The 24,112-nt window shown below is 50.1% G+C and overlaps 2 protein-coding genes and 1 long non-coding RNA gene across 8 annotated transcripts; 1 reads left to right on the top strand and 2 right to left on the bottom strand.

Moving 5' to 3' along the window:
- Positions 1-120: 120 nt before the first annotated feature.
- On the bottom strand, positions 121-5,949 carry KISS1 (KiSS-1 metastasis suppressor). 5 transcript variants are annotated; one of them, XM_072948397.1, is made up of 3 exons: positions 5,768-5,949; positions 2,502-2,548; positions 121-526 (listed from the first exon to the last, which is right to left on the bottom strand). In XM_072948397.1, exons 2-3 carry the CDS (start codon positions 2,521-2,523, stop codon positions 189-191), a joined length of 360 nt encoding a protein of 119 aa, XP_072804498.1. In that variant the 5' UTR covers positions 2,524-2,548; positions 5,768-5,949; the 3' UTR covers positions 121-188. The 5 variants fall into 5 exon arrangements, with proteins under 5 accessions (XP_072804498.1, XP_072804496.1, XP_031545739.2 ...); XM_072948395.1 differs by having other exon boundaries at positions 2,502-2,636; positions 5,768-5,920; XM_031689879.2 differs by having other exon boundaries at positions 121-502; positions 2,502-2,636; positions 5,768-5,919.
- LOC140688700 (uncharacterized) lies at positions 4,796-10,670 on the top strand. Of its 2 annotated transcripts, none has more exons than XR_012063447.1 (3): positions 4,796-4,910; positions 8,503-8,815; positions 8,936-10,670. It is a non-coding gene; the product is annotated as an uncharacterized lncRNA (long non-coding RNA). The 2 variants fall into 2 exon arrangements; XR_012063446.1 differs by having other exon boundaries at positions 8,503-9,093; positions 9,847-10,670.
- On the bottom strand, positions 6,396-21,433 carry GOLT1A (golgi transport 1A). Its single transcript, XM_006215507.4, has 5 exons — positions 21,220-21,433; positions 11,750-11,841; positions 10,530-10,708; positions 8,176-8,239; positions 6,396-7,542 (listed from the first exon to the last, which is right to left on the bottom strand). Exons 1-5 carry the CDS (start codon positions 21,242-21,244, stop codon positions 7,504-7,506), a joined length of 399 nt encoding a protein of 132 aa, XP_006215569.1. The 5' UTR covers positions 21,245-21,433; the 3' UTR covers positions 6,396-7,503.
- Between the last annotated feature and the right edge of the window lie 2,679 nt (positions 21,434-24,112).

Here is a 24,112-nt window from a genome sequence, read left to right as displayed (position 1 = left end):
AAATTAGGCACAAATCTGGCGGATGTGTGGGCAGCATTTCCTTTACTGCTTCAGGACAGAAACCCCTGGCCCAGGCCCGGCCCCGCGCCCAGCCCCGCGCCCAGCCCCGCGCCCAGCCCCGCCCCCAGCCCCGCCAGCACTCTCGGACCACGTCCCGGGTTGGAAGGTCAAGGCCGGCATCTCAGCGCTCAGCCCCGCCCAGCGCCTCGGCCGCGGCTCCCGGGCGGCGCCGCCTGCCTCTTGCCGTAGCGCAGGCCGAAGGAGTTCCAGTTGTAGGCGGACGGGTCCTTCTCCCGCTGCACCAGCACCGCGCCCCGCGGGGCGGGGATCAGGCGGCTGCCGGGGGCGCACGGGCCCGGCCCCTGGGGCCCCGCGGAGCTCTCGAGAGGCGGGCACAGCGACGCCCCCCGACGGCTCGGCCCGACCTCGGCGGGCTTGGTCTCCTCACACCGCCGGCTCTGCTCCCAGGGGGCCCGAAGCGCCGGGGGTCCGAGCCGCGGGCCTAGGACAGAGTCACAGGGAGAGGCTGCCGGGAGGCCGGAGCCCAGGAAAGACGGCTTTGGAACACCTACTCGCATCCCCATCCTCGCCTTCCCTTTTATCCCTCGACCCCTGAGAAGCTCAGAGCTCGGTTCCGGGCACCATCAGCATCTTAGCATGGGTGGTCAGGCCATTTGCTCCTCCCTCCTTCAACACAAGTTCAATTTCAAATGTTTTCTGGAATTATCTTAAATGTCTTTTATATTTAATTACTTTCTTTTAGGAAGCAAATAGGGTAGAGCTTGGAAATAAAGAAAACTAAGCATTTGCTGGACACTCAGCCTTTCTCCTCTCCTTGGATCGCTGGCTGGCCCTTTGCTCTGGCTTTGCATCGGGCTCCCACTAGACTGTGAGCTCCTTGAGGCGACTGGGGCCGTGTTTAGTCATCTCAGAGTCCCTCAGAGTCTTGTAAACAGTGCCTCACACATAGCAGGGCCTCAAGAATGCTCGTTAAGGGGGAGGCGGGTATAGAGCAGTGGTAGAGTGCATGCCTAGAATATATAAGGTCCTGGGTTCAATCCCCAGTACCTCCATTTAAAATAAATAAATAAACCTCCCCACCAACAAAAACTAAATAAATACTGAAAATTTTTTAAATGCTTGTTAAATATATAAAAACTAATGAAAGGCTTGTAGTTACAGAAATCAAGAAAGTGCAGCTAAGACCATTGTGCCCTGACACCCCCAACAAGTGTGACCTCTAATAAGCTATATGAAAAATGGGAAATTATCTGGGTCACCTTAACCAGCTCACCGCCCCTACTCTGGGTATAATCTCTCCCCTTCATCCTGAGGGTTAATGAGGCTAATTTGGAAGGCACTTCACACGCAAGTCTCATTAAGTTCACTGTAATTTTTAGCAGGAAAATAATGCCAACTAGCTCTAAGTAGACAATGACCCCAGCCAATTGTGGCAAAAGATGAGTGGAAATGAGGTTTGGAGTGTGAGTGGGTGTGTGTTGTGGGAGCAGTTGGCTTTGAGCCCTGCTCTTCAGTGCCCTGGCACACTTTGAAGAAGAGGAGCTGGGGCATGGTCCAGAGTTAGTGATAATCTTCCTAGCAGGGCCCTCCTGCCTTGCCTAGGGCCTGGCTGAGGTGGGAGGGACCGCAGCTCCCTTTCCAGCTACAGCCACCATCTCATCAGCAGGATGCGTAGACTTTTGCTTTCAGTCTCACCTAAAACCTTTTGCCAAAAAGAGCCAAGAGCTCAGTGTGCCCTGGGCAGTGGTGAGGGTCTCTTCTGGGGGAGCCTTCTTCCCCCAGAAAGAACACCCGATCCCAGCAGAGAAGAGACTCTTGTCAAAGGAGGGCTGTGTTCCCAGGGCTGTGTTCTTTCTGCTTTGGAATAATATCTTCTGGGCACAGTGATGCGGCGTGTGTAGAGGGAATGCTCCAAATCCCACAGCTGGAGGAACTGAGGTCCTAAGAGGCTAAGCCCCAGTTCTAGTTTGCCCAGAAAGCTGACCACCCAGCAGTGTTAAGCCCGGACTCCTTACTTGGGGATGAGCGCTGTCCAGCTCATGCCCCACGGAGGGCACTCTTGGGAAGCTCAGTTCCTGCTGACTTCCTGCAGCATTGGATCGAGTGACTTTGGGGGACGTTTCTTTACCTCTTTGGGCCTCAGTTTCTCCAGGACATCAGTTCCACAACGAACACATAAGGTTGACAGGTATTAAAGATCTGTCCTTTTTGTGTAGATTTTTACCCCCCCAAAAGCCCCATAAAGGAACTAAGGTCACTGATAAAAGAAACTTGCAGAGTAAATTTCCTTCCCAGCAGATCTGCACAGAGAGGTGGTTGGCGTAGAGCAGAAAAAAACACGAAGGAGCTTGGTGGTTAACAAGCACCTGAACCTGGGTGAGCCTCCTGACTAACAGACTAGCCAGAGCTGAAAAATATGGTAACTCATTTTGCGACAGCTCACTTGCCCCCTCCCGCCCTCCCTCCCAGACAGCACATACCTGTGGTTCTAGGGTGCTCCATGGGCGCCACCTTTTCAAATGTCTCCCTGAAGGAGATGGCACAAAGGAAAAGCATTAGTTGCCAGGAAACCAGTGAGTTCATCCTGGTGAGAAGATGCAGGTCCTGGAACTACCCTGATGTCAAGACAGAAAGACGGAGAAGGGACTAGGTCAGGTGCGACATCGGGGCTGGGTGCTGGGGCAGATCCCAGTGCAAAGAGGGGAGCCCTGGAAGGGAGGAGACAGCCCTGCCCTGGGAGGCCCCCAGTGGAGGGATGAGTCTGAACAGACACAGCATGGAAATGGGACTGAGGCCACTTGCACAGTAGAGTCCAAACTGAACTCATGCTGTGTAGGGATCATCAGAGAGGGCTTCCTGCAAGAGGTGAGGCCAGTAAGGTTATCAAGGAAGGAGGGAAGGGAAGACGGAACGGAGGGAGGAAGGATCCATATTGGTGGAAGGGGCAGGACTGCTCAGGTTGGGAAATGGCCAGGATTCTGTATCTCAGGTTTGCTTGAGAGGAATGCTGGAGAGACGAAGAGATACAGTGTGGCAGTGAGCAGGGAGGGGTGACCTGAAGTAGGGCCAGGAGTTCCACTGAGTGGCAAACGCCGAGGTCCGAACGTTGTCTCTGGAGCCTGGGAGCAGGCACTTCTCTCTGTGCTGGACTCTGCATTAATCCACAACTTTCTGTGTTCCTCTCTCCCCATTAGAATGTGCCTTCCTGAACCTGGCTCAGTTCCCTCTTGCTTTAATAGGAAACTTTTTGTTTGTTTTGGGGGGGAGGTAATTAGGTTTATTTATTTTTTATTATTATTATTTTTAATGGAGGTGCTAAGGACTGAACCCAGGACTTCATGCTAAGCACAACCTTTACTACTGAGCTATACCCTCCCCCACCTTTGTAATAGGAACTTAATGGTTTTCCTTTTTCAAGAAAAAAGAAAGAGAGAGTCAATCATCTAGCTTGCTCTCATAACCCTTCATGGCCTTGAAGACCATCATTAAATGGTCTTATTGCCTATAATTCAGGAAAGAGAAAAACCTTTCCCCAGTGTATCAGGTCAATTGTCTCCATGTTCTAGTCTCCGTGAGCCCTGGGAAGATAGCAATTTAATTGATTGCATTATTTTGGCTTTTGAGGTGGGAGCTGTTGTACCTGACCCCCCCTTCACCCCTTTCCCATTTCATCCCGCACTCCACCGCCACCTGCCTGCCCCCGCAAGCTCTTCCAGCTTCCAAGTCTGATTGCTCTTTGAAAAAGTCATCAGGCACTTTGAGATTGTCCAACAAACATGATTAAAGACAGACTGATGGGGAGCCAGGCAGCCCTGCAGGCTAAGCAGAAAGTGTGTGGGTGCCAGATCTAAAGGCTGAAGCCTCTCTGTGGTCGAGGGGCAAGTGTGTGTGCGTGTGTGTGTGCGTGTGCGTGTGTGATGGGAGAGATTATCATTTGTGCCCATTAGCTCCTAATGGTTGCACAGACCCATCCACCCCTCTGTCTTGCCCCCACTCCCCATTCGTCTCCCTGCTCTCCCTCCAGGACCCAGGCATAGGGTAGAGTAAGAGTGGGACCCAATCTGGCCCCAGCTCTGCCTGCCCTCCTGTGAGATGTGAGATGTGAGATCAAAGCAAGTCACCCCCAATCTCTGGGCCTTATTGTTCCACATGTAAAATAAGATCATTGGCTCAGACTCGCCACCGACTGTTCCCTCAGATGGTCACTTATCCTTGCAGACTTGATTCTATGACACCCTGAAATGCAGACCACGGCTTTCTGCACTAGCCTTAAGGCCTGGGGTGGGGAGCGGAAGCAGGATCAATCCATTCGAGACAACAGTGTAAAACCATTTCTTTTGTGGCTTCAGACCAGGAGGCACAGGGTCCAGGTTAGTTCAGACATCATTCCTGATCACAGCATCCACTCGTGCTGCGCAGGGCGCTACTGGTGCTCAGACACAGGGTTGCTTCCCCCAGGCCCTCCCCCGAGATCTAGCACAAGAAACTGAGTCTTAAGCAGACCATCTCAAAATAACATGGTAAATGGTAAGCTGGAGGCATGTGGGTACATGGTGGGGGCAGTGGGGGACAGGTGGGAGCCTGTGGGAGCCTGATCTGAGGGTACACGCAGGTTTTCTGCAAGGGTGGCCCCTGAGCTGAGTTTTTGAGCAGGAGTCAGCAAGATGAACAAAGATCTGCCCAAGGCAGTCCCAGCAGGGAAGCTGGAGCTGGGTGTGGAGGGAGGGGAGTGCACCCTCCTGCCTGCCCTGAAAGGTGGAGCTTCGCTGGAGAGTGAGAGAGCGCTGAGGCTGGGGAAGAGGCCACGCAGGAGCGGCATGAGCCAGAGAGGAATGTGTGTAGATTGCATTTCAGACGGAGCATTCAGGCTGCTCTCCAGAAGCAGGATGGTGAGTGAGGATGGGGGGAGTAGGCAGGCTGTGTGGTTAGAGGGTAATGTTCCTTCCTCCAGTGCCTCTCACCCGTATTGCATCCTCCCCAACCCATTATAGGTAGCATTTACCATGGGTGCCATGTGAGAATTTTGGTTTTCCCCACTACTTGTCCCTAGTACACACATACACACACACACACACTCACTCTCTCTCTCTCCTCCAAGTCTTGATTCACTGCCCAGCACAGGAATGTTTAACACATGCGGCAGAACTGAATTTGGAAGAGAACCACCAGCTTCCAAGGAACCATGAGTGGCTGCCCTGCTGTGGGCATTTTTGTGGTCCCCCTGCTGCAGGGTTTTGGACCTAGTGAGTAACAAATTCCAGGCTTAGTCAGAAAGCGTTTGCAGTGGGGCAGCTCCCTTCCTGGGTGACCCCCATCTCTTGGCAGTCAGGGGGCTGGCAGGGCACACAGGGGCTCTTTGGTTAGGTCTGTGTTTCCCATCCACATGTCAGGGGAGCAGTGCAGGGAAACTGCTCAGAGAAGTCCCGTTGAGCGCGTGAGCCCCAGGAGTTCCCCAGTTCCCTCCAAAAGCTTCTGCAGCCTCTCATCGCAGCCACAGAGTTCATTTGCTGCTCTTTCTCCTTCCACAGAAAGGAATCCCCAAGGTCCTGATTTCATAAAGTGCAGGTCAGTGTGTTTACCCAGAACCCCCAGAATAATCTGGCCAACCCAGTGAAAAGAACAGTGCCTCCTCTGCCTGCCTGGGACACTCCTGTCAGTCTTGGAGCTGAACTTCTGCTCCCACCTCTGGAGCCTCCCCGGGTCTGGCCAGACCCCTCCCCAGGTGTGCACTGCGCAGCGCACCTACCTTGCCTTGGCTCTGTCCTGGCGCAGTGGGAGATCCGCGGGGTCTCTGAGGCAGTGATGTTAATGCTTGGGAGGGTGAACACCGGGAGGGAGGGGGAGCTGGGCTCCTGCACTCACTCTTACCAGCCCCCTGATCACATCCCTTTTATAGAGCCTGAGTGACGTGGCCAGGGACAGGCCCACCTCTGCCTCCCGCTCCCTCCTCCTCAGACCCCCTCAGAAGGCACAGTGCTCCCCAGGGCTGCCTCCCGCCTCCTGGTTCTCATGACTGAAATTAGCCTCTTCCTCCCACCCCAGCAGCCTTCCAGGGGCTTTCTTAGCCCCACGAGTGCTTTTCATCCCCCTCACTTCCTATTCCCCAGGCCCACACAGAGACCTGTTCTGCCCCCTAAAACATGGAAATGGACTGAGAGGAGGGGGTGTCAGCGTGTGATGATCCCCCTCCAGACAAGAGCCATGACACAGCCAGTGTGACGTGAGCAGGACCCAGGGGCGGGAGGGAGAGGACACGGCACAGTCTGCCCAGGGGCTGCTTGATCCCCGCGTGCTCCCAGCTCTGGCAGGTCAGCCTGGGACTCAGACCGGGGGGCAGCTCCGGGGCTGGAATCTGGGACTGGGTGGGGGACTGTCTCTTTTTCTTCCTTCCCTCATCCCTTCTTTCCCCAAACAATTAGTGAGCACGTGTTCAGCACAGGGTCTGGAGATGAATATGCCATGGTCAGATGGCGGCCACAGGTATGTGAGCAGCCGGCCAAGAAAGCAGCAAAAAACGGTAGTTCTAGAAGGTGGACGTACCTGGGGGATGCTCAGGGAACGCGGAGGAGTGACCTCCGCTTGCGGTGTGTCCAGATGCTGTTCCTGGGGTCCCACTGCTACGTCTGGGGTTGGGGTCACATTGTTTTGTAATTGCTGTGAACCTCACTTTGAAGGCAGGGCAGGTTTGCTTCCCTTTGCACCTCCAACACCTGCTCCTTGCTCGGTACACACAGAGGAGGCCCTCACAGAGATTTACTAAATATACCCACGGCAGGGGACTCTTGTCTCATTCTTGAGCCTGTAAAGAATGCACTTTACCCTTGGACAGAGACTGGGACCCTCGGAAGGTTGGGGCTATGTCTCTACCCTCAGGGGCTGGGTCTCTACCCCAGCGCAGGATATATTTTACCTCTGCCTGGATATATTTTAAATATATCCACCTAATTAATAGTTGAGAAGCACTTCCTGCCACTATGTGGGATTAATAGCCATCACTTGTTTAATGCCTACTGCTAACAGGGGCTTGCAAATATATCATCTCACTCATTAGGACTAGTTAACTCCAGGATAAAAATCACAGGCCATGAGAACAGTCGAATGTGTGTGTGTGGGTCGTCCTGCCCCGAGTCCGGAAATGAACTTACTGGGCTAGAGACACTGACTGTGAGCCTCAGGCACACCCCCAGCTTGGGGATTTAATCTGTGCTTCTCCTCTGATAAATACAAGACAGGATGTGGTACCCGCCCCAGTGCAGCTTCCATGGGGCCCTGGATCTCTGCTCCCAGCAGCGCTGACAGCCTCTTGAGTTCACTCGGGAATTTGAGATCAGTCATTCGGCTCCGTCCTTCCTTCTGGACTTGGAGAAGTCCCAGTATGATGGGGAGATGAGTCAGTGCAGGGCGGGGGCCTGGGGGTGGCCCCCCTTTCCTTTCCAGCCCCCTCAACCAAAGATCCAAGTTCAAGGAGCTCATCTCTGCTGTTCAGACCATTGAGCTGGTGCCTTCAAGCCTCCGGAACAGCTGTGGGAGCCAAGAATCATTACTCCAGACAAAGCGTGGAGAGCAGACTCAATATCTAGGTTATTACGAAGCTGGCCTTCAGAGCCAGGAGCAGCGCGGAGCGTAGACGCAGAGACGGGGCTGCGGGATGTGCCCAGCTGGCGGGCATGTCAAGGTGCTGGCTTAGGGACCCCCCCCCCCCCACACTCCTGGCTTCTCAGAGAGCTCGTATTTTGTCAGGTGCTTCAGAGAAAGGGAGGGGACCACTGCCCCATGCCTGCCCCAAGGAGAGGACAGTCTGCCATCTGCTTTTCCTGCTGTCACACGTCCTCTCCATGCCTGGCCCAGACTCAGCCAGCTCCCCAGAAACCTAGCACCTTCTGGCTGGGTCACCTGGAGTCCCCAAGCCTCTGTCTCTTTGGCTCTAATAAAGAGCTAGCATCAGTTCTCTACGTCCATGCCTCAGGTTCAGCTGCTCACCCCTCATCTCATCTGCTCTTGTCAAATGGAGAACGTACAGGATGGGGAGGATGAGCTGAGGCTGGCCAACCTGGGGCGATGAGGAAGGGTCCACAGCACATCCAGTTTTACCAACGCCGTGTGCCCCACCCACCCCAGAGCACCACCACCAAGCCACAGGAATAACCCACTTACCGCACTCAGGAAGGGGATGTTGGCGGTATTGCCCAGGAAGCCAAAGACGACAGGGAAAAAGCCCCTAGGAGCAGAGAGGCGGGGAGAGGGGTCAGTGATGGCCTGGGAGGGCAGGATGAGGGCAGTGAGGCTGAGGTCCCCCCAAAGGCTCCAGCTTTGTCTCCCAAGAGAGCGGGCCCCAGGGCACTGGGAGTGGGCGTGGTGCCGCAGCCCTGTGTTTTGAGAGGCAGCCAAGTGGAGTAGTTAAGAATAAGGCCCTGGGGATGTGAGGGCGATCTGGCTGCGACATCTGTCACCCTGTCCTTGTCATCTGTCATTGATCTCCAGGGTTGATTTGGCTGATCTGGCTGCCTAGGCGGGTGTCCCCTTCCTGCCTCACAGCTCCATGTGCGTCCCTCCTGAAGCCGCACGCTCGGACGAAGAGGACCACCATCCCGATATAGGAGGACCGTTCGCTCTGCTCGGCCAAGGGTGTAGGAGTAGCTGCGCTCCCGGCCAGCCCCTCCTGACAAGCTCTCAAGAATAGAGGCCCCGGGGGCAGGCTCCTTGGGTTCGGGTCCTGGCTCTGCCCCTCACTGGCACTGGTCAACTTGGGCAAATCCCTTAACTTCTGAATCTCAGTTTCTCGCTGTAAAATGGGGTTAGTAATACTATTAATAATGGTATCTACATCATAAGGCCTTCCATGTTTGGGAAATATTTATTTTTACTTATGTTCCTGTCTTCCCCTCCCTGCACTGGTGTGTACCACCTGCCGCAGGTTTCCTGGGCTCCAGGCGGGACCGCCGTGCTGTTTATTCTCTCCCACGCCTCGGGGCCTCACGCTCATCACACACACCCCGGCAAGGATGGGTGACCCTCCAAACGGCTTGGAGGCACGGAGGCTGGCGTTGGAAGGGGCCCTTGCGTGCAGCAAAGGTGAGGGGAGTGGGAATCTGAATTCTGGCTGAGTTACTTACTTCCTCTCCTTGGGCCTGAAGTTCCCCTGCATCTCTGAGGGCTCTTATAGCTCCGAGCTACTGAATCTGCAGTGGCTCCACTCACACTTCTAAGCCCGCAACAAATGGTAACTATTTTCAGGGTTAATTTGCCATCCTTACGAAATTATAAGCTCCGCTGGAAGTTCCTCCTTGTTTAGCACTGTATCCCCACACCCAGCCCTGTATTTGGCACATAGTAGGTATTTTAAATATAACTGACTGTTTGAATCAATGACTATTTGTAAGTTGGGGTTTAAATTTTTTTTTCTTATTTTATTTTAATTTTAATGGAGGTGATAAGGACTGAACCCCAGGACCTCGTGCCTGCTAAGCACGCACTTTACCACTGAGCTATTCTCCACCCCTCAATAAATGACTGTTTGAATAATGATATATCTGAATGTTAAATAATGGATGGCAGGACACCTGTGAGAAAATTTCGTTCCTGAAGCCACACTACAGGGTGTCTCTGAGGTGTCAGGCATCTGGGCGGATCAGGGTGTTTTCAAGGCTGCACTGAGCAAGCTGAGGGCTCTGATGAGAATCCAGGGTTCCTGATCTCAGCTCCTTCCCATGAATCCATAAGCCACAATTCTTCCAGCCCACATCATCCCCGTCCCACCCCTGTTCTCTCCTCAGTGCCCCAGAGATGGTCTTCCCCAGTATCATCCTTTTCTTTCTTCTCCTTAAGCACCCTCCAGTCTTCTCGGAGACCATACCCACCCCTCAAGGCCTGTCTCCAATCCTGCTTCCTCTGGGACACCTCCCTGGCCCTGATGGAGCCCACACATCTTCACTGAGCTCCCTGCCTTTCACCGGGCCCAGGCTGACACAGGACATGCCGAGGGATGTGGCAACATGAGCCAAAGACACCTGGGTCAAGTTGAGATCCTTTGCACACTGCTTGTGAGAACTTGGGCAGGGGCAGTCTCTCTAAGCATTGGTTTCCTTATCTGCAAAGCAGAGGACAGTCTTACGATGGGTTGTGGAGAGGGCAAAACGAGGGGATGCCTGTGAGTGTGCTTGGTGCATTAGGGGACTAGCAAATATCAGCTCACTGCCCCTCCTCTCTATCTAGACTGCTAGACTTGAGGGCAGGCCCTGTGTCTCTTCCCTGGTGACAAGCCCAGTAATGGGAACACAGCAGGTACTCAATGTTTGCTGGCGGACTGGCTGATCCCTCCAACTTATCCTTCAACCTACGGTTGTGGTGTCCACCTGATACCCCTCCCCAGTTTCAACTCTTCCGTGGCTCCCCTCTCCTGCAGGATGAAGTCCAGCTTCTGGATGCACTGCTGGTCACGCTGCCCAGGCCTGATCTCAGCTGCTCAGAGGCCCTGGTGGCCCCTCCAGGGGAAAGGGACCCGCGCTCACTTGAAGAGGTTAAAGAAGCCATAGGTTTCGAGGAGCATGCCCAGGAGGGGCCGGCGCAGGAGCACGATGGCCACACCCCCCAGGAAGAAGCTTGTTCCCTTCAGCTTGTGTCTCTGGAAGAAGAAGGAAGATGTCTTCCTCAGACCAATGATGAGGGAGAGGCCGGTCAGGAACAGCAGCTGCCGGGGAGGGAGAGCAGGGTGAGAACAAAGACACTGGCCCCCGCGGGAGTCAGGGCCAGGCCCGGAGTCACGCAGCAGGCACGGGCAGGTCTTGCTAAATCTTCGAGGAGGGACCATATGGGAGAGGGTGACCCAGAAATGTGGAATAACCCCAGAGCCCTGAGTAATTTGAACTGGTAGAAACAGGAGTGCCCAGGGGCAGGGTGGACAAGGAGAACTTGGAAGGTCCCTGGCTTCTCGCCCAGTTCAGCCCAATTTCTTGGATCCCAAGCATTTCATATATGACATCAGTTCTCATCACACCTTCCAAGTAAGAAGGGATAGTGAGATTCTGTCCATTTTACAGAGGTGAAGACTGAGGCCTAAAAAGGTTTGGCAGCCATACCCAAGGGCACAGCAAACTGTCAGGGCTCCGCTGCCTATGGAGTTAATAGTCCAGGCCTCTGCTCTGTGGCCCTGTCACCCTCTTCAGCTTGGTTAATGATTCCTTACAAATGCCTGGGCTCCTGTCAGACTTAACCCTCTGGCTGTCTTCCAGCAGGTTCCATGCTCTTCCTCTCCATCTCCCTATGTTCTCTCTTGCTGTTCCAGCCACCTGGAAGTGCTTTATCCACTCCCACACCTCTTTTTACCCCCGATTCCTTTTCATCCTTCTCCCACAGGGCATGCTCTCTTTCCTCCAAGCACCTTGTTTCAGATTAGATGTGTTTATCTTCCAGTGACTTTATCACTGCCCCTGCCCTCCTCCCAGTCATCTAGACTGATGTCACATTCCTGTCTCAAGGTGTGGGATTCCGCTGGTAGGGACAAGTGTCTGATTCATCTTGGCACCCCCAGGGCCTCGCCCAGAGCTTGGCATGAGAATCCAGGTCCTCAGACTCTCCATGCCCAGTAGACCTCACCGTCCATCCCCAGCCACCCTTGCCTGCCTGGGCTTGATAGAGCCTGACTCCTGGATGGGCAGGATCTGAACAAACTCAGGGCCGACCCTCCCAGCAATGGAGACCTCGGGTAGGTTCACAGGGCTGGGGGACTCACGTTTCCGAAGGCCAGGAGCACCGAATCAAAGTACAGGAGCACTCCGAAGAGGATGAAGAAGATGCCGAAGCCGGTGACGCCCACGCCAATCTCTGCAGTGGGCAAGGAGGTAGTGGTGGGTTGGGCTTCGGGGAGCAGGTGGGGTGCTGGAACTTCCCCTCACTGCCCCTGGGCAGGTGTCCTCTGGGGGGGATGGGGTGGCTCCATTTCCACCCAGGAATCTTGGCTTCCGTGCCCTCGGGGAATGACGGGATGCGAAGGGAAGGGTGGGATGGGCACGGATCTGTGTTTAGCACCTGGAAACTGCTGGTCATTTCTACAGATTCTGACCTCCTGGCCTCCCAACAGCTCTATGAAGCAGTTAGTGCTACCCTCATCTCTTGCTATCTTCAGTTTCCTCTGTCTTCAAATGCTGCAGCATCTCGATCATTATCGGGGTTGGGTCCCTGGCTGAACACAACCCCCACCTACTCTGTTCCTGTCCTCTTGCAGAGGGGTACCACTGAAAACGCACAGCCGCCAGCCCCAGAGGGTCTCGGAACTGCCCAGCGGGTCTGCCCTAGTCAATGCTCAGGAGGCTTCACTGTCTCCTTTCTCCACGAAGCCACCCCTCTTCCCAGCCTCCCGATGATGACCTCTCATGATTGGGGAAGGGAAAGCGTCAATCAGGAATGTGCTCATCACCTGGGAGTCTCCACCCCAGCCAGCACCTTGGCCGCCCCCGCCACACGCCCCTCGGTGCCCTAGCTCCAGCCACAGTGGCTGGGCTGTTCTCTGCCAGGTGGGCCCTGTCAGCAGCGTGTCTTTTGCTCTGTGCCAGCTCATTCTCTGAACTGCAGGACCTGGCTCAGAGCCAGGGGGCACAGCACAGACGTGCAGACTGTTTAGGATATGAAGTTCCTTCTCTCCTCAACCCTCTCCATCACACAGAATCGTTAATTTTACTTTACCTTTGCCACTCCGATAGTCTACAAATGACAATTCATCGTGTTGCTTCATTTTAAAATTCACATTGAAAATTTTAAATTATGATAAAATACACATAAAAGTGACCATCCTAACCATTTTGAGGAACATAGTTCAGTGGGGTTGGCACCTTCACCGTCTTGTGCTGTGGCCACCACCCACCTCCAGACTCATCTTGCAAAACTGAAACTCTCTACCCACTAAACAGCTCCCCGTTCCTCCCTCCCTCGGTAGCCACCATATCCTACTTTGGATTTCTGTGATTCTAACCACTCTAGGTACCTCGTATGATTGGAATCATACAGTGTTTGTCTTTGTGTGACTGGATTATTTCACTCAGCATAATGTCTTCAAGGCTTATCCACATTGTACCATGTGTTAGAATTTGCTTTTTTAAAGCTGAGTAATATTCCATTGTACGTATACACCACATTTTGATTATCTATTCATCTTTGGGTGGACACTTGGGTTGCTTCCACCTTTGGCTATTGTAAACAGGTGAGCAAACGTGTCTCTGAGACCCTGCTTTCACGTCTTTCGGGTATATACTCAGAAATAGAATTGTTGGCTCATTCAGTACTTCTATTTTTAGTTTTTTTCAGGAAACACCAGTTTCCCACAGAAGTCGCACCATTTTACATTCCCACCAGCAGTGCACAAGGGCTCCAATTTCTCTACATCTTCACCAATGCTAGTTAGTTTTTGGGTTTTGCTTTGTTTTGTTTTTTATTGCATCCATCCTAATCGGTGTGAAGTGGTACCTCCTGAGGTTTTGATTTGCGTTTCCTTGACGATTAGTGACGTTGAGCATCTTTTCATGTGCCTGTTGGTCGTTTGTATGCTTTTGTTCTGAGGAGTGTCTATTCGAGTCTTCTGCCCATTTTAAAAAGCAGGTTGCTTGGGTTTTGTTGTTGTTGCTGTCGAGCTGTAGGAGTCCTTTGTGTATCTGGATAGCAACCCCACAGCAGGTAAATAATTTGCAGGTATTTTCTCCTGTTCTGTAGGTTGCCTTTTCACTCTGCTGACTGTGCCCTTTGATACACAGAAGGCTTAAATTTTGATATAGGCCAATTTATCAATTTTTTCATTAGTTGCCTGGGCTTTTGGTATCATACCCAAGAAATAACTGGGTTATTTCAAATCCAGCTTCACGAAGCTTTTCTCCTATGTTTTCTTCTACGAGTTTGTTTTAGCTCTTACTTAGAGATAAAATGAACTGTGAGTTAATTTTTACATATGATGGAAGAGTCCAACTTCACTCATTTGCCCATGGATATCCAGTTTTGCCAACAACATTTGTTGAAAAGTCTGTCCTTTTTCCATTGAATGGTCTTGGCACCCTTGTTGAAAACCATGTGGCTATAGATGCCAGGGTTTATTTCTGGGCTCTCCATTCCATTGGTCTATATGTCTGTCTTCACGCCAGTCCCACACTGTTTTGATTACTGTAGCTTTGTAATAAGCTTTTAAATCAGGAAGTATGAAACCTCCAACTTTCTTCTTTTTCAAGATTGCTTTGGCTATTCAAGATCCCTTGTGATTCTATATGAATTTTTCCTGTGCTTTTTTAAAAAAAAATTTTTTGGGGGTAATTTTGTTTGTTTAATTTTTTAAACAGAAGTGCTGGGGATTGAACCTAGGACCTCACGCATGCTAAGCATGTGCTCTACCATTTGAGCTATACCCTGCCCCCTCCATATGAATTTTAGGATGGCTTTTTCTATTCCTGAAAGAAAAAATGCTATTGGGATTTTGACAGGTATTGCATTGAATCTGTAGATTGCTTTGGGTAGCACTGACACCTTAACAATATAATTCTTCCAATCCATGAACATGGGATGTCTTTTTACCTATTTGCATCTTAAAATTTCCTTCAGCAACATTCTGTAGTTTTCAGGGTGCAAGCCTTTGGCCTCCTTGGTTGAGCTTATTCCTAAGTATCTTATTCTTTTTGATCAGGTGCACCTGATGAGGTGCAACTTTAAGTTTATACTGTACATAGTTTTGCAACTTGCTTTATTTACTTAATACAGCTAAAATGTCTTCTTTGGTAAATTATAGGGTGAATAGGGATACAGCAAGAGTGTCTTTTAAAATTACAATGTGTATAACATTATTTAAAATGGCTTAATTTTAAAAAAGAAAATATATACGTAATTTTTAAAGAGAAAAATTTTTACTGGACTTGTTAACTAACGTCTTAGATTTGATCCTTAATGATACCTATCACATTGACATTATTGCCAGGTTTCTACAGTGGCAAAAAGTTGTTAAAAGTCTGATTGTTAAAAGACAGAACCGTAAAAAACAAAACAAAACAAACACAAAACTATTAAGACTAGGCTTACCAGCTAAATTATATTTACAACGGAAAGAAAATGAAACACAATTGTCTTTCAGGTAGCTAATCTTTCATAATCTGTTACCACACAGATCTTAAGAGGATTAGAATCAGTTCCAGTATAGAAATCAGGCCAAATGGCTTCTTTAAAAGAATTACTAATAAGAGATGAGATTTATCCTTCAAGTTATGGCCTGAAAGCTTGCTCAACTCATACTTCAGAAAAATGCCAGTCCCAATAAGGGTCTCCCTTTCGGCACAGCTGGGTTTGTTACAACCAGTACAACATCATTTTTCTCAACACATCGCCCAGCTGCCCAAAATCCATCTTCTACTAATCCTCCTGTTTCTGACAAACTTCCTTGATCTATTCAGGCTCATTTCCTATTTTTACCTCCTAGTAATGCCTGCCTGAATTAAATCTCTTAGAACCCAGGGCCCTGGGAACAGCACAGCTCCCTTGATCATGATGAAGTTGTAGTCTGCCTTTCCCCGTTGCACGATTTTTCTATCTTCAGAGACAACAAGCTGTGGATTTAGAAGTACAGCTACTATGTCAGGATAATTCTATATGGACCAGGATGCTGCGGGGAAGACCACATCCATATTTCTTTCATTTGAATGACAAAGGTATTTTAAGATTTTACGTCTGTTATAAAAGTATCTCTTATTAGCTTACACCCACCATGAACATATGTCATTGATTTCAGCTCTGACAGTACACCCGTCCCCTCCAGCTCCCTTAGACGGTGTATTTGGGTAGAAACATACCATGGACATTTTGTAGGGGATTCATTTTGTTTTGTTAATATACCCATATGCCCATCCTGTGAACACTTAAGTACAGCCTCTTTCTCATTTGGTAGGAAGAGTATGTGGTTCTCAAATTCACACTTCGCGTCTTCTCTCCTATGTTATACTTTTTTCTGCAACAGTGATTTGCAGGCTTACATAGCCATTACTTTTCCAACTTGTCCCACACTGCCCTTCAAGGGCTGGTGCGTTTCCAGAATTTTCCTGTGATCAGGAACAGCCTTCTTTGTGGGCCACACTTAGTGCTTCCAGCATTCAGTGGAGAAACTGCACCGTGAACACAACACCCCACAGAGAAGGGTCAGAGATGGTGTTTCTCACACACAAGCCGCAGACCATCCTCGGCCTCTCGCTGGTGGAGTAGCTAAGAGATTTCAGTCAAATGACGAGGTGAGCCGGGGGTTGTTCCTGAAGTTTTTTGGGGGCAGCCAGCATGGCAGAGAGGGTGGGGGATGGAGCACATCACCAGGAGGGACCGATGTGCCTGCAGCCCACGGTCTCTGGGACCCAGACAGCTGGGGCAGTGCAACCCCTGCTGGAGGTCAGCCAGGGCTCCAGGCTACGGAGCGGAGAACAGCTGGGAGGCTCAGGGAACTCTCCAGGGATGCCTGGCTCTCCAGGCTGCCACCTGGTGAGAAGGGGGTTGCTCCCTAGACCTCAAGAATGACCATAGATGGCTGCCTGGATGCCCTGTTCGCCCCGACCCTGCAGATCTGGAGCAGCTGCCGAGGAAAGCCCAGGGTTTGCAGCCAGCCTGCCCCGATGCCCCACTCTGTAGCTCACACTAACTGAAGCCAGGTTCTTCTTTCTTGCTCCAGAAAGCAGCCACGGCTCCAAGGAAAGCAGTATCCCCTGGAGCAGGCAGAGGGACGGGGCCTCCTGGCTTAAGGCTCTGCAAGGGAGCCTCAGACACCATTCATTTTCCCTCTCCTTTCCTCTTTGTAAAAACCAGTATTTGATTTTATAAGGTATAGCTCAGTGGTAGAGCATGTGCTTAGCATGCACGAGGTCCTGGGTGTGATCCCCTGGCACCTCCATTGAGGTTAATAAATTAAATAAAATAAATTAAATAAAAAATTAAATTAATAAATTAAATAAAAACTAAATACAATAAATAAATAAAAATAAAATAAATTACATTAAATAAAATTAAACAAAAGCCTAATTACTTCCCCCACCACCCCAAAAAGAGACTGGCAGAAAAATAAATAAATAAAATTTTGGAAGAATGAAAAATAAAATAAAATCAATATCAAATGGACAGAACAGTTGCAAGTATGTACAAAGCATTTTGTTCCTGAACCATTTGGAAGCAGTTGCCACCAGCAATCTCATTACCCCTGAATCCTTGGCAGTGGCTTCCTTTATTCTCCAGTACAACCGGGACCCAACCGTCAAAGTCAGGAGATTAACACGGATACATCACTACCATCCAAAGCTCAGACCCCACTCAGGTTTCATCCATTGTCCCAGCGAAGAGATCCACTTCAGAACCACATGTGGCATTTGGTTGCCCTGTCTCTGCAATCTGTTGTGTCTGGAGCAGTTCCTCAGTCTTTCCCTGACATGACCTTGACACTTCTGAAGATTCGGGCAGTTATCCTGTAGCTGTCCTTCTATTTGGGTTTGTGTGATGTTTCCTCAGGACTAGATTCAGATTTTGCAGAAATATCAACAAGATGTGATGCCCTGTTCTTCTCAGGTGATGCACAATTTCAGTTTGACCTGTAACTGGTGGTGTTTCTTTAAGCACTTCATCAAGATCGTGTCTGCAGGCCCCTCCATCATAAAGTTGCCCCTACCCTGTCCCTGCCGGGATGCTCTCCTGCCTCTGCCCTGGCACCAGGCCAACCCCACTGTGAACACCCTCCACTCGGCTGGGGCTCTGACACCTGCCATGGGTACCGCCCTCGCCCCATCTCATGGCTTTAGGTCTGAATTGTTCAGGAAGAGGAAGGAGGGACATGGGACGAGAAAGAGCCTTGTCTGTCTTTTAAAAATTAACAGTAGTGATTAATAGCAGTAACTGCTGACACTAAGAATACGTGGTGCCAGGCAGCCTGAGCAATTCTGTTATATTTTCATAACTGCCTATGAGGTAAGTATGCTGTTAGTCCCATTTCACAAGCAGAGCTGAAACACTGAGAGGTTAGGTCAAGCGGCTTAACTTGTGCCCAGGGGTGCACAGCCAGCAACCAGCAGAACCAGGGTTTGAACCCAGCAGTTTGGCTCTAGAAAAAGTGCCTTTCGTCAACCCCGTCTGGTCCACTTCTGCCTTCACCCCCTCCACAGGCATTGCTCTTGCTTTGACCATCTGTGATGCCCATGCTCCCAAATCCGGAGGACAGATGTTAGTCCTCATCTGTCGGGGTGGCCACTCCCTTCTTGAAATATCCTCTCTCGGATTCCAGGACAACATGTTCTTGACTTCTTCCTGCTGTGCTGACTGCTCTTCCCTAGTCTTCTTCGCCAGGTCCTACTTCCCTCTCTTCCCCTAGGGGTTTGGATTCCTCAGGGCTTCAGCCCCAGCTCACCTCTCATTCTCATTTCACATCTGTTTCTAGGTCTTTGAGTGTCCCTTGTGTGTTGACAATGTCAATATCGACCTTTCCAGCCCATGCCTCTCTCGGAGCTTCCAGACTCATATACAGCTGCTGATGTGGCATATCTGCTTGGTTTTCTCTCTCCAAGGCATCTTGAGCTGAACAGGTCCAAACAGAGCTATTGAGCCTCCTTCCTCAAAGCTGTACCTTGCTCAGTTTTCCCCCGATGAAATAAAATGTCACCACCCCACCACCAGCAGTTCAAGGCAGGAGCCCAAGAGCCATCACTGAGTCTCCCTCACTGCTCCTCCATCCCACCTCCCCTGCCCCATTCAACCAACTGCTAGGTTTTATTGCTTCTTCTTCCCAAATGTATGTTGAAAGCTGTCCACTTCTCTCCAAGCTCACCACTTAATTCCAAGCCGCCATGAGCTCTTTCCTGGACTCTTGCAACATTTCCCAGTTAGTCTTCTGCTTCATTCCTGCCACCCTCTTATCGCTTCTCCACAGAGTCAGGGATCTTAGAAAACATGTAATCCACTCATGTGCACTGCAGAGAATCTGTCATGGCTTAGAATGAAAGAGTCCCCCCGTTCACTCCCTGGCTTACAGGCCCTGCATGTAAGGGCTTACGCCTGCTTGACCAGCTTCATCTCCTGCCACTATTGCCCTTGCCTGTCACGCTCCAACCACATCATTGTTTCCAGGATGAGCCTTCCTGCCTCAGGGCCTTTGCACATGCTGTTTCTTCCCATCTGTTACCTGCCTTCAGATCTCCATGACAATGTCAGTTTCTCAGGGAAACTTGGTCCACTCTCTATTCCCCGACTTAGTCTGGTCCCCTCATTTCTCTCTCTCGCAGGACTTAGCACACTCTTCATAGGACTCAGCACGTTTTGGCTTAATAAAATGTTAGTTTGCCACTGGCTTAGGCTTCAGCCCTCTTTTCTTTATTTTCCTCCCCCTAGGTCAGTGGTTCTCAACTTGGAGGGGGCGTCCGGGGGAGAGGGGGATGGTGATTTTGTTCCTCAGGGGATATGTGTTAGGTCTAGAGACGCTCTGATTGTTACAACTGGGAGTGAGAGTGTGCTACTGCCACCTAGTGGGTAGAGGCCAAGGATGCTGCTAAAATCCTACAATGGACAGGACAGACCCCACAACAAAGCATTACCCTGCCCCCAAATGTCAGCAGTGCGGAGGCTGAGAAACTGTGTCCCAGGTGATCTCCTGGTTTTAAATACCATCTATATGCTGGCGACTCCCAGCTTTCCCTCTCCATTCCAGAGTCATACACCTGACTATCTACTTTACGTCAAACTCAACACGTCTAAAACCCAACTCCTGCTTCCTCTGCGATTCAACCCTCCTAACTGCTCAGGTTAAGAATAGCGGAGGCATTCTTGACTTCTCTCTCTCACACCCCACATCCAATCCATCAGCCAATCCCTTCAGCAATTTCCTCAGTGCAGGCTCAGCATTGACCAGTTCCTACCAGTTTGTTGCTGCCACCTTGGTCTCCTCCACCACCTCTCACCTCAGAACTGGTCTCCCATCCACCATCTCTTGCCTCAGAACTCATCTCCATGTTGCTGACCCCACTTCTCTCCAGTCTATTCTCAATCCAGGATCCAGAGTGATCTTTTAAAAATATAAGCGGGTCACATTGCCCCTCTGCACAAAATTCTCCAATGGTTTCCCATCTTAAGGAGATAAAACCAAAATTCTTAATACAGTCTGGCCTCTCAGTGACCTCCCTGATGAGCCTCCTGCTATTCTCCCCTTCTCTCACTTTGCTCCAGCCACACAAGCCTCCTGGGTCTTCAAACAACACATCAAGTATGCTAATGCCCCAGGGCCTTTGCACTGGCTGTCTCCGCTTCCTAGGATTTCCCCCTCCTGATAGCTGCTTGGTTTTGTTTCCTCACTGCCTATGGGTCTCTGTACAAAAAGCACCTTCCCAAGAAAGCTTTTCCTGATCACTCTACATACAAAGCAGCAGCCCCTCTTACCCGGCACTCCTGGGCCTCCTTATACTGTTTTATTTTTGTCCAGAGGATGTATCACCATCTGACATACTGACTTCTTTATCTGTTAATTACCTGTATCCTCGTTCTGGAACGTAGGCAGGGAATATGTTCCATTCACTGTTGTATACTCCGTGCCCAACACAGAGCTTGGCACACAGAGGAGACAAATTTGTTCAGTGAATGAATGAACAGTATCTTCAAGTTCACAGAGGAGACTCTGGCTTTAAGTAATTCATCCAAATGAAACTCACAGAGCCACCACTCTCACCACTTCTCCCACATCTGGGGACTCCCTGCCCTCTCCCCTGAAGGGGAAAGATATTTAAAAGGAGTGAAGACGTGGTGATTGGGGAGGGGAGCTGAGTTGAATTTCTGCTAAGAAAGGACCCAAGAGACCCTCAGAGTTTGTGGGGGAAAGATGTGTGAACAGGCAGAGGCCTTTCGGGTCCGCCTTTGCAGTATCCCAGATCAAAGAGCCCTGTATGGGAAAGGGACCAGCTTGAGTGGTAAACTTACCAGTACCCCCAGGCACCAGCCTCTGGCTACCTGGGGGCCCTGAGCAGCCCCCCACCCCCTGAAGGGCAGGGAGCCACACCCGGCCCTGCCTCCGCTGCCTGGAGGGTGCCAACACAGCAGCTCCCAGCCAACTGGCTCCAGAGGTCGCCTTGCCGGTTCCCCAGAGAAAGGTCCCGGCTGGGCGGGGCTGCATCTCCACCCACCCTCGCCTGGATACCCCGTTCGAGCCCAGCCCCCTCCACAGCACCGGTCCCTCACACTCACTCTGCCATTCTGTGATGGAGATCATGCTTCGGGCTGCCTGGGGGACCTTCCGGGTGGAAGCTGGCAGGGGGTGAGGAGCAAAGAGGACCGAACTTGTACATGCTCGAGGGAAGCTGACCCTTGGTAAGTTGCGAAACGAGCCTCTGGCAAATCATTAACTCCCCTACACACTCATACACACACATTCTCCTAGGGCTGCTTAAAGTCACAGGTTCTCTTCTCCGGGTTCTTCCCAGAGGGCACTGCTCCCGCCCACGTCCCCCGCCCGCCGGGAGAAGGCCACGCCCATCCGAATCGTCTATTGCTCCGCCACCCCCGTTCCCTGACGCCCTGAGGCAGAGTTCGGCTGTTTCCATCTCTTTCGCAAAACTTGGACTGCTTATGGGAAAACAGGGATCTGTGGGATACCTGGGTTCCTCACGTGGCTTGGTGAAAGGTGTGAAAAAAGTTGGGACCTGTTTCTCTTTGGAACAGTACTTAAATGCATCTTGTAAGTGAAGTTTGCCAGTTCTGTGCTAGTACCCATGCTAGCCGCTAGGGGGCAACAAGTAACTGTGTGAAACCTGTTGCTGACAGCTTTACGCGAGAGCCGGATTCTGTTGAATCTAGGACAAAAACGTCCCAAGGGAGTTAGACACGAAGGGCTTCGACCTCCTTTCTCCCAGCGGTGCCCCGCTTTGGGCTGTGAAGTTGAGCTCTGGAAAACGATAGGTGAATTTAGGCTTAGGGTTGGGTTGGGACAATGATTCAGGAAGCCTGGCTCTGGTCTACCCGCCAGCAGTGTAGACGTGGCTGCATCTTTTCCTCCCTCTGTGGGCCTGAAAAAAGAGGGGCTGGACAGTGCCTAACATCCTTTCTCTCCTTGTAGAGCAGTGATTCCCAACCCCATGAGAGCCAGCACCTGCTTTGTAATGTCCCCTCTGTCCTTCAGTGCAACTCATATACATACATCATTTTTTAAAACCTCAAAGTTAATCATAATAAAGAAGCAAAAATATAATAAAACACAGTGTCTCTCAATATACAAATGTTCAGGCAAGACTTACCAGAAGACATAAATAAAGTAGGCAGATTTCTTGCATCTACCTGTAATAAGTTTGAATTTAACATAAATAGATGAGTAGGCCATTATACACACCCACACATACACACCCCCAAAATCCAAATAACCCATCTCTCTATACATGAAAATGAAAGAGCAGTAGGGCGCTCCCTCACACTAGGATGAAAACTAATGTTAGGTGAGTCATAACAGACCAGCTGTACCTGCCTATAAAACCAGAAAGAGGGAAATAAGCTCCATTGAAGTACAGACTACACAGAAAAGCTGGTTAGCGATGGCAAGGTGGAGACAAGGAAGAAACACGATGTGAATGCAAACGCACTGGGCTTGCTGTGTGTTATTGAAGTAGCTCCCCGTGTCACTGCACAGAACGGGGTAGTGGTAACTCATCACAGACACACAGATCTGTGTTTTGAAACAGCATCCTGGGTTGAGGTAAAATTCAGTCTGTGGGATCTTAAAAGGCTTTGGAGATCATACATTTCCAATAAGCAAAGGGTAATGGAGGCTGGACTGGAGAGAGAAGTGGTTATATAAAGCTGTTTAGAGCAATTGAATGTGGAGCCCGGGGACTGTCAGAGAAAAGTAGAAAAACAACAAGTAAATCCCCCAAACATTTCCACGTATAATTGTTACAACACAGGTGTTCATCCTTGGGCTGTAAAAACTTTAAAAAAAAAACCATAAAGGAGGAAATAATATGAAAGAATTTCTGAAGAATTTTCTTAAGGAGATCCAAGAAGACCCCTTGCATTTTAAATATCTTTGCTTTAATGATGTCTGCCTCACTCAGATCTCCTCTGTCAACTCTTTGCAGTTGGTCTTTTTGCTTATTCAGCGAGACTGTGCTGCCCTGGGACCAAATATACAGTAGTTGAAATGTTGCAATACATTGTGTAGACAATGCATGGAGTGGGTTATTACACAATTTTGAGACATTGTCTTTATTCCATTTAAGTGCTTTCTCCATAATAACCACCTCCTAACTTGCCGTTATTCATAAAACCTATTTTTTAAAAATTTAGACGCTTATAAAAATTTTCTAGGACTATTATGAATTGCAGTATGAATGACTTATACTGGTAATCGGTTTAGTCCAGTTGTATATTTTAAAGTCATGCAGGACAAAGGACAATGATTTATTTATTTTGGAAACCTGCCCTGTGCCTTGCAGCCACTAAATGCCAGTATAAGAGTTTTGCCCCCTTAGCATTGAGACAACTTAAGCTCCCCTGAAATTTTCCAAATTTACCCTTAGGGGGCAGTATCATCCCCATTGAAACCTTCTGTAGATTAAGAACTCAGACTCTGAAGTCAGAGTGCCCAGGACTTTATCCTAGCTCCATGAGATCTTAAATATTTTGTTTACCCTTTCTGTGCCTCAATTTCTTGGATAATAATAGTACCTCTCATATAGAAATATAATGAGAATTAGTGAGTCAATACATGTGAAATGCATAGAACCAGGTACCTGGCACAGTAAATACTTAGTGAACCAATGTTTTCACTATTCCAGTGGAGTTATGATAACTTCTATTTATACTATTAATACTATTAATAGTTATTAATATTACTGGCATAATCTACTGTTAAATGCTGTTATGTGAAAGGCTTCTGGTCTCATCTTAATTGCGGTTTTAGACTGCGCCCGCGGGTGTATACAATGGCTGCTGGGAATGCCTGTTCCCCCATCCCCCCCTCCTGGTCCCGGCCCCGGGGCCCACCTGTGAGCTCAGAACTGAACTCTCCTGAAACTGGGCCCTCTCGGCCAGATTCTCAGGTGACAGCAGCGGGTACCAGAGTTTGGCCCTGAGGGGCTTGTCTCTAGCC

This window comes from Vicugna pacos, chromosome 23 (genome assembly GCF_048564905.1).
Source record: "Vicugna pacos chromosome 23, VicPac4, whole genome shotgun sequence".
Taxonomy (NCBI): Eukaryota; Metazoa; Chordata; class Mammalia; order Artiodactyla; family Camelidae; genus Vicugna; species Vicugna pacos.
The sequence above is the reverse complement of the archived record's forward strand: the minus strand, read 5'-3'. Positions and strand labels throughout refer to the sequence as shown.